General features: G+C 46.5%; 1 protein-coding gene across 1 annotated transcript; it reads left to right on the top strand.

Moving 5' to 3' along the window:
- The first annotated feature begins 205 nt into the window (after window positions 1-205).
- Window positions 206-8,664, top strand: psmg2 (proteasome (prosome, macropain) assembly chaperone 2). Its single transcript, XM_053492761.1, has 8 exons — window positions 206-297; window positions 418-484; window positions 6,377-6,548; window positions 6,696-6,754; window positions 6,889-7,007; window positions 7,202-7,378; window positions 7,922-8,042; window positions 8,233-8,664. Exons 2-8 carry the CDS (start codon window positions 428-430, stop codon window positions 8,311-8,313), a joined length of 786 nt encoding a protein of 261 aa, XP_053348736.1. The 5' UTR covers window positions 206-297; window positions 418-427; the 3' UTR covers window positions 8,314-8,664.
- Window positions 8,665-9,692: the final 1,028 nt, after the last annotated feature.

The following is a 9,692-nucleotide window of genomic DNA, read 5'->3' as shown; positions in this document are numbered from 1 at the left end:
TACAATCATTAAATAAAACATATAGTCCAATATAGACCAAATAGGTGCATCACCTATTATAATATGTACATTTATTTATCTTATATAAATATTTTTTTTCTTTATCAATATTTATAATAAGGCAGGCTGACCAGTAAGGGTCCTTCTGTGGGTCTTGTGAGAACCAGTGCTTCCGGGTTTAAATGTGAAACTAAAACGCGCGAGCTGCAATAGATTCTGTGTATCTGCTCTGAGGTTTGTTACTGAAAAGTAAAGAGAGAGAGAGAGTTAGAGTTAGAGAGAGAGAGAGAGAGAGAGTTAGAGTTAGAGAGAGAGAGAGTTAGAGTTAGAGTTAGAGAGAGAGAGAGTTAGAGAGAGAGAGAGTTAGAGTTAGAGTTAGAGAGAGAGTTAGAGTTAGAGAGAGAGAGAGCTAGAGAGATAAACCGCCATGTTCGTGCCGTCGGGAGAGCGACCTCCGTGTTTTAAAGGCTTTACATTAATCACGGTGAGTGGAGTAATAGTGATGTAATGGTGTGACTGGTGGAGTAATAGTGATGTAATGGTGTGACTGGTGGAGTAATGTGATGTAATGGTGGTGAGGGTGTGACTGGTGGGGTGATGGTGATGTAATGGTGTGACTGGTGGGGTGATGGTGATGTAATGGTGTGACTGGTGGAGTAATGGTGATGTGATGGTGGTGATGGTTGGGTAATGGTGATGTGATGGTGATGATGGTTGGGTAATGGTGGGGTGATGGTGATGTAATGGTGTGACTGGTGGAGTAATGGTGATGTGATGGTGGTGATGGTGGAGTAATGGTGATGTGATGGTGGTGATGGTTGGGTAATGGTGGGGTAATGGTAGGGTTGCGCGATAATGCCCATTGTCATATCGTCCTATCGTCAGCCTGTAAGATCGCCGATACACGATAGTAGTCAAAGCCCAGGGATTCTGCGTGCTGTCGCGTTGTATTCAGAGAGTAGTACATATTTTTGTGGTTATTTTTTTCATTTCATGTCTGTTGTTTTATCGATAAATCTGCTCATATCTGCGCACGCGTTTATCAGCCTTTTGATCAAAAAGTTGCACGCGCAACTCACTTTCACTTTGCACAAGGCAGTGTTTATTGTTTAGTGTATATTTAGAGGCGCATAAACACAATAAAACAATTGTTTTAGGCTAACATATCATACCTCATTGTAGTTTTTTTGCACACACGCGCAGGTGCGTTACAATAATAATAAGGAAAAATCACAATAATAAATTCGGAGCAGTACTACTACTAATAATTATACTGAATGAAGAAAGCGCCGTCGAAGAAGTATCATCATTGAAGGAGAGAAGAAAATGAAGAATTAATACTTATCAGTATTTACAGTTTGAGCTCGACATGTTTATGAGCTCTGTCGCTTGCTGTCAATGGGTGACTAGGAGAGAGAACACATTTTCGGCTTCAGTAGACACACAATACTTCAGACTGAAACACGACTGCCCCCTACAGGTAATGAAGGGCATTTTCACAGCTTGCCGTGCGCAGCCGTGGCAAGTCACGGGATTCCTTTTCTTGAAACGTGGGTTTTTAATGGCGACATCTGTATCGTCCATATAGCTGACTATCGTCAATAGAATGTAAATATAGTAATGGTGATGTAATGGTGGTGATGGTGGGGTAATGGTGATGTAATGGTGGTGATGGTGGGGTAATGGTGTGGTGATGGTGGGGTAATGGTGTGGTGATGGTGGGGTAATGGTGTGGTGATGGTGGGGTAATGGTGATGTAATGGTGGTAATGGTGTGACTGGTGGAGTAATGGTGATGTAATGGTGTGACTGGTGGAGTAATGGTGGAAATGGTGTGACTGGTGGAGTAATGGTGATGTAATGGTGTGACTGGTGGAGTAATGGTGGTAATGGTGTGACTGGTGGAGTAATGGTGACGTGATGGTGTGACTGGTGGAGTAATGGTGTGACTGGTGGAGTAATGGTGATGTAATGGTGGTAATGGTGTGACTGGTGGAGTAATGGTGGTAATGGTGTGACTGGTGGAGTAATGGTGACAGGATGGTGTGACTGGTGGAGTAATGGTGATGTAATGGTGGTAATGGTGTGACTGGTGGAGTAATGGTGATGTGATGGTGTGACTGGTGGAGTAATGGTGGTAATGGTGTGACTGGTGGAGTAATGGTGGTAATGGTGTGACTGGTGGAGTAATGGTGAGGTGATGGTGTGACTGGTGGAGTAATGGTGTGACTGGTGGAGTAATGGTGATGTGATGGTGTGACTGGTGGAGTAATGGTGTGACTGGTGGAGTAATGGTGTGACTGGTGGAGTAATGGTGATGTAATGGTGGTAATGGTGTGACTGGTGGAGTAATGGTGGTAATGGTGTGACTGGTGGAGTAATGGTGACGTGATGGTGTGACTGGTGGAGTAATGGTGATGTAATGGTGGTAATGGTGTGACTGGTGGAGTAATGGTGATGTGATGGTGTGACTGGTGGAGTAATGGTGATGTGATGGTGTGACTGGTGGAGTAATGGTGATGTGATGGTGTGACTGGTGGAGTTATGGTGATGTGATTGTGTGACTGGTGGAGTAATGGTGATGTGATGGTGTGACTGGTGGAGTAATGGTGATGTGATGGTGTGACTGGTGGAGTAATGGTGATGTGATGGTGGAGTAATGGTGGAGTAATGGTGGTGATGGTGTGACTGGTGGAGTAATGGTGATGAGAGTGTGACTCGTGGGTTAATAGTGGTGATGGTGTGACTGGTGGAGTAATGAGGATGTAATGGTGGTGATGGTGGAGTAATGATAATGTAATGGTGGTGATGGTGTGACTGGTGGAGTAATGGTGGTGATGGTGTGACTAGTGGGGTAATGGTGGTGAGGGCGTGACTAGTGGGGTAATGGTGGTGATGGTAGAGTAATGGTGATGTAATGGTGGTGATGATGTGACTAGTGGGGTAATGATGGTAAGGGTGTGACTGGTGGAGTAATGGTGGTGGGGGTGTGACTGGTGGAGTAATGGTGGTGATGGTGTGACTGGTGGAGTAATGGTGGTGACTGGTGGAGTAATGGTGATGTAATGGTGGTGAGGGCGTGACTGGTGGAGTAATGGTGGTGAGGGCGTGACTGGTGGAGTAATGGTGGTGAGGGCGTGACTGGTGGAGTAATGGTGGTGAGGGTGTGACTGATGGTGATGTAATGGTGGTGAGGGTGTGACTGATGGTGATGTAATGGTGGTGACGGTGCAGTGACTGATGGTGGTGTGATGGTGGGGTAATGGTGTGGTGATGGTGGGGTAATGGTGTGGTGATGGTGGGGTAATGGTGATGTAATGGTGGTAATGGTGTGACTGGTGGAGTAATGGTGATGTAATGGTGTGACTGGTGGAGTAATGGTGGAAATGGTGTGACTGGTGGAGTAATGGTGATGTAATGGTGTGACTGGTGGAGTAATGGTGGTAATGGTGTGACTGGTGGAGTAATGGTGACGTGATGGTGTGACTGGTGGAGTAATGGTGTGACTGGTGGAGTAATGGTGATGTAATGGTGGTAATGGTGTGACTGGTGGAGTAATGGTGGTAATGGTGTGACTGGTGGAGTAATGGTGACAGGATGGTGTGACTGGTGGAGTAATGGTGATGTAATGGTGGTAATGGTGTGACTGGTGGAGTAATGGTGATGTGATGGTGTGACTGGTGGAGTAATGGTGGTAATGGTGTGACTGGTGGAGTAATGGTGGTAATGGTGTGACTGGTGGAGTAATGGTGAGGTGATGGTGTGACTGGTGGAGTAATGGTGTGACTGGTGGAGTAATGGTGATGTGATGGTGTGACTGGTGGAGTAATGGTGTGACTGGTGGAGTAATGGTGTGACTGGTGGAGTAATGGTGATGTAATGGTGGTAATGGTGTGACTGGTGGAGTAATGGTGGTAATGGTGTGACTGGTGGAGTAATGGTGACGTGATGGTGTGACTGGTGGAGTAATGGTGATGTAATGGTGGTAATGGTGTGACTGGTGGAGTAATGGTGATGTGATGGTGTGACTGGTGGAGTAATGGTGATGTGATGGTGTGACTGGTGGAGTAATGGTGATGTGATGGTGTGACTGGTGGAGTAATGGTGATGTGATGGTGTGACTGGTGGAGTAATGGTGATGTGATGGTGTGACTGGTGGAGTAATGGTGATGTGATGGTGTGACTGGTGGAGTAATGGTGATGTGATGGTGGAGTAATGGTGGAGTAATGGTGGTGATGGTGTGACTGGTGGAGTAATGGTGATGAGAGTGTGACTCGTGGGTTAATAGTGGTGATGGTGTGACTGGTGGAGTAATGAGGATGTAATGGTGGTGATGGTGGAGTAATGATAATGTAATGGTGGTGATGGTGTGACTGGTGGAGTAATGGTGGTGATGGTGTGACTAGTGGGGTAATGGTGGTGAGGGCGTGACTAGTGGGGTAATGGTGGTGATGGTAGAGTAATGGTGATGTAATGGTGGTGATGATGTGACTAGTGGGGTAATGATGGTAAGGGTGTGACTGGTGGAGTAATGGTGGTGGGGGTGTGACTGGTGGAGTAATGGTGGTGATGGTGTGACTGGTGGAGTAATGGTGGTGACTGGTGGAGTAATGGTGATGTAATGGTGGTGAGGGCGTGACTGGTGGAGTAATGGTGGTGAGGGCGTGACTGGTGGAGTAATGGTGGTGAGGGCGTGACTGGTGGAGTAATGGTGGTGAGGGTGTGACTGATGGTGATGTAATGGTGGTGAGGGTGTGACTGATGGTGATGTAATGGTGGTGACGGTGCAGTGACTGATGGTGGTGTGATGGTGGGGTAATGGTGTGGTGATGGTGGGGTAATGGTGTGGTGATGGTGGGGTAATGGTGATGTAATGGTGGTAATGGTGTGACTGGTGGAGTAATGGTGATGTAATGGTGTGACTGGTGGAGTAATGGTGGAAATGGTGTGACTGGTGGAGTAATGGTGATGTAATGGTGTGACTGGTGGAGTAATGGTGGTAATGGTGTGACTGGTGGAGTAATGGTGACGTGATGGTGTGACTGGTGGAGTAATGGTGTGACTGGTGGAGTAATGGTGATGTAATGGTGGTAATGGTGTGACTGGTGGAGTAATGGTGGTAATGGTGTGACTGGTGGAGTAATGGTGACAGGATGGTGTGACTGGTGGAGTAATGGTGATGTAATGGTGGTAATGGTGTGACTGGTGGAGTAATGGTGATGTGATGGTGTGACTGGTGGAGTAATGGTGGTAATGGTGTGACTGGTGGAGTAATGGTGGTAATGGTGTGACTGGTGGAGTAATGGTGAGGTGATGGTGTGACTGGTGGAGTAATGGTGTGACTGGTGGAGTAATGGTGATGTGATGGTGTGACTGGTGGAGTAATGGTGTGACTGGTGGAGTAATGGTGTGACTGGTGGAGTAATGGTGATGTAATGGTGGTAATGGTGTGACTGGTGGAGTAATGGTGGTAATGGTGTGACTGGTGGAGTAATGGTGACGTGATGGTGTGACTGGTGGAGTAATGGTGATGTAATGGTGGTAATGGTGTGACTGGTGGAGTAATGGTGATGTGATGGTGTGACTGGTGGAGTAATGGTGATGTGATGGTGTGACTGGTGGAGTAATGGTGATGTGATGGTGTGACTGGTGGAGTAATGGTGATGTGATAGTGTGACTGGTGGAGTAATGGTGATGTGATGGTGTGACTGGTGGAGTAATGGTGATGTGATGGTGTGACTGGTGGAGTAATGGTGATGTGATGGTGGAGTAATGGTGGAGTAATGGTGGTGATGGTGTGACTGGTGGAGTAATGGTGATGAGAGTGTGACTCGTGGGTTAATAGTGGTGATGGTGTGACTGGTGGAGTAATGAGGATGTAATGGTGGTGATGGTGGAGTAATGATAATGTAATGGTGGTGATGGTGTGACTGGTGGAGTAATGGTGGTGATGGTGTGACTAGTGGGGTAATGGTGGTGAGGGCGTGACTAGTGGGGTAATGGTGGTGATGGTAGAGTAATGGTGATGTAATGGTGGTGATGATGTGACTAGTGGGGTAATGATGGTAAGGGTGTGACTGGTGGAGTAATGGTGGTGGGGGTGTGACTGGTGGAGTAATGGTGGTGATGGTGTGACTGGTGGAGTAATGGTGGTGACTGGTGGAGTAATGGTGATGTAATGGTGGTGAGGGCGTGACTGGTGGAGTAATGGTGGTGAGGGCGTGACTGGTGGAGTAATGGTGGTGAGGGCGTGACTGGTGGAGTAATGGTGGTGAGGGTGTGACTGATGGTGATGTAATGGTGGTGAGGGTGTGACTGATGGTGATGTAATGGTGGTGACGGTGCAGTGACTGATGGTGGTGTGACGGTTTTCCAGCCGGCTGTGTCGGTGGGGAACGTGGGACAGCTGGCTGCAGATCTGATCATCTCCACACTGGACATGGCGAGAGTTGGACACTTCCATTCGGACTGTTTGATCCCCATGGCGGGGAACAACCCATACAGCCGGGGAGAGGAGGAAGCGGCTTTGCTCAGCACTAACGCTGAAGGTCAGATTAGATCACTCACACACAGTGCGCAGTGTATCACACAAAGACACATATCGGGTGTGTATTTGATGGTAAGAGACGGTAGGTCTCTCTTGCTTAACGTTAAGTATTAAATGATGTTCACATGAAAGTTCTGCTCTTCTGTAGTTTACTGCCGCAGTGATGTCCGGCTGGCTGTGCTGCAGATTCGAACACCCATCATACAGGTCAGTCTGATAACTCCTTATCATTTCCATGGTAACAGCTCACTCACAGATTAAAACATGGCTTATATAGCTGCTATAATGTACACAGGTGTCTTCGTCTCTAAAACTAATTTATTTTAACCGTTGCGTTACAGACCAAGATGAAATATTTCCGTAAAACGCTGGTGTCCTGGATTAAGTCCAGTGGATTCGCCAGGACGGTGCTGCTGTCCAGCTGCCACGGCCACCAGCGAGATGACCAGCAGCTCCTCGGGTACAGATCGGCGTCTGGTTTAATCAGACGTCTTAATCAGTAATGCGTGTAAAGTGTGTGTTTGTGTGTGAGGACAGACTTGTACTCTACGTATACCTTTAAATATTCATCTTAAGTAAAGAGAGGTGAAGAAGTGATCGTGAGCTGCCTTTAATGATGTGTTTTTTTCCCCCCTGGTTGCCGTGGTGACGCAGCTCCCCTCTGAGATACCTGCTTACTCCGGCTCTGCAGGGGGACACGGAGGGGACACTGCAGAGCCTGGGATGGAGAGAGATGGAGAGAGTGAGTGCTTTCCCGGGAGTTACAGACTCAGACAGACGGCGTCTTTACGTCCCTGGAGGAGGCGTGACCAAAGCGCTCTATAACGACTGGTACTGAGATCCGTGAGCGGAGACGCAGCACTTTACTCCCAGCTGAGATTGACTCATTTACAGCTTTTATTGTCTTCCTGTTTATTCCTCCGTCCTTTGTGTCTTTCTTTCTCACCACTCTTTCTGTCCATCTGTTTATCTAGCTGCAGGTCCATCTGTCTTTCTTTACCTTTGTTTCTGTGTCCATACGGCGTGACAGAGGCCTGGATCCAGAGACAAAACTAGCTAGTGTTGTTAGATTCAGCAGCTGCTCTGTCTCTAAAGAATCATGTCCTCCTGACATTTTTTTGTCCTTTTGTCTGTCTCTTAATCTGTTTGTTTGTCTAAGTCTGTACTTTGTCTTTGGGTTGTCTCTCAGTCTGGCTCTGTGTCCATCTCTCTCGGACTGTCTCCGTGTCTGTCTACCTGCCTCTTTCTCTCAATCTCTGTGTTTTGTCTCGGTCTTTCTCTGTTTATCATCCCGTAATTCTATGTGTACTTGAAGTTAAATATTGACAAAGTTGCGATTGAAAAAATGAAACTGTGTTTGTGTGTGGCGTTTAGCTGCAGTGAGGACATGTCCATGGCCGCGCTGCTGCTGTTCTGCTCTGAGGGAGACAACGTTCCTGATGCGTTTACACTTGTCAATCACCTAAATGACTGGCTCCACCTGCTGGACAAACCGGTCAGTGATGCACTGTGTTTGTGTGTGTTAGTACTATATTATGTTGCAGTTAATCAATTATGAGCTGCTTGTCTATTGCAAATTTAATTGCTAATGCTGATTCCTTAGCTTGTGTGTTGGGTTATTAAAGATAGTGATGCTGGTTACAATAATTATGATGATGGAGGAAAAATTCTGGTTGGTGTCTCAGGCTCAGGGATCTGTCCCCTGGAAAATCCCATCCTCCTGGAGGCTGCTGTTTGGAAGCGGTGTTCCTCCCATGATCTTCTGAAGTCCAGTGAGGCACAGGACGCTAAAACATCAGGAAAATATGGTCTGTGTGTGTTGCTCATCACTCACACACTGTAATATTGACAATTTTTCAAACACCACCGTCTCTTCATTTCATTCAGGAAGCTGGCTCATCACACATGTCCCATAAACCAGCTCACAGGAAGTGGTGTGGATTTCATTCTGCACTCTTGGCACACACACAAATGCACACATACACACCTTGTCTTGACATTGGTGAAACAATTAAATACAACCATATCTGTAAAATTTTGCCAAATTTACATTTTCTTTCAAATGTTTATTCCTGTGAAATGTCTGATTCTCATTAAACGCTGAACCTTTTTAGAAATGTCCGTAGTTTTTTTTTTTTTTCATGCTAGAGGAAGTTTCCTGGTGTCAGGATAATGCACCCTGACGCAAATTGTTCAGCAACAAGTTGAGGAACATGACAAAGAGTTTGAGGTGTTGACTCCGCCTCCAAATTCTTCAGAAGTCAAGCCGATCAAGCATCTGTGGGATGTGCTAGAGAAACAAGTGTGGACCTTGAAAGGATCTGCTGCTGACGGCTTGGTGACCGATACCACACACACCTTGAAAGGAGTCCAGACTCGATAGGGTCGGGCTGTTTTAGAGGCACAAGGGGGCACTCGCAGTATTAGTCAGGTGGTTTTAATGTTATGGCTGATCGTGGTGTGATGCAGCAGTAGTAAAAGCCAGTCTGGTATTTATCGTCCAGCTGTTACAACATCGACTCTGAAACCTGAGCTTCTTTTCAAGAGAACCACTGCAGGGGGAAACACTTCAGCTTCCTTCTCAAGTTAAGTTCTAAAAATCTTTCAGGCTCCTCCATATGACATTATTTAGTTTTCACAATCAGCTTTTCACTCTTCTTGGTCCCCTTACGCAAACTTGAATCCCTCATCGTGTTTCTTCTTCTCCATCATCTTCATTTGTCTCAGGCTTAAGCTGAAACTCCGTTCTTTCCTTCTTTTCCAAAAGCTTTTCCATTATCTCAACCCTTTCCTTCACTACAGCTCTAATGAGTTCAGTTGCCTGATCTCTCTTTCTCTCTGCTCAACTGCATCTGGATCGTCATCTTGTTTCCTGTTTTACTTTTAAATCATCAGGAACATTTCATGCTCCTCCAGCTGTCTCTTCAACTTAACCCGTTCCCTCACCAAAGCCTGAGAGCGAGTCTTTCTACGTCTTTTACAAAGTCCTTGAGCCGGGACGCTATCTCGTGTTTATACTGACCACCTGTCAATTATATGCCCATAAACCCATGACCCCGCCCCTATTTCAGTATGATAAATGGTGGGATACACTGGAGTATTGTGAGCGGAAACGTGCTTCCAAAACCTGACAACACCCTAATGA

The sequence above is a fragment of the Clarias gariepinus genome, chromosome 3, assembly GCF_024256425.1.
Source record: "Clarias gariepinus isolate MV-2021 ecotype Netherlands chromosome 3, CGAR_prim_01v2, whole genome shotgun sequence".
Classification (NCBI taxonomy): domain Eukaryota; kingdom Metazoa; phylum Chordata; class Actinopteri; order Siluriformes; family Clariidae; genus Clarias; species Clarias gariepinus.
The sequence above is the reverse complement of the archived record's forward strand: the minus strand, read 5'-3'. Positions and strand labels throughout refer to the sequence as shown.

Coding starts and splice junctions, on each gene's coding strand:
- psmg2 (XM_053492761.1), top strand. CDS start 428: ATGTTCGTGCCGTCGGGAGAGCGACCTCCGTGTTTTAAAGGCTTTACA. Junction 6,549..6,695: donor GCTCAGCACTAACGCTGAAG/GTCAGATTAGAT, acceptor GCTCTTCTGTAG/TTTACTGCCGCAGTGATGTC. Junction 6,755..6,888: donor TTCGAACACCCATCATACAG/GTCAGTCTGATA, acceptor GTTGCGTTACAG/ACCAAGATGAAATATTTCCG.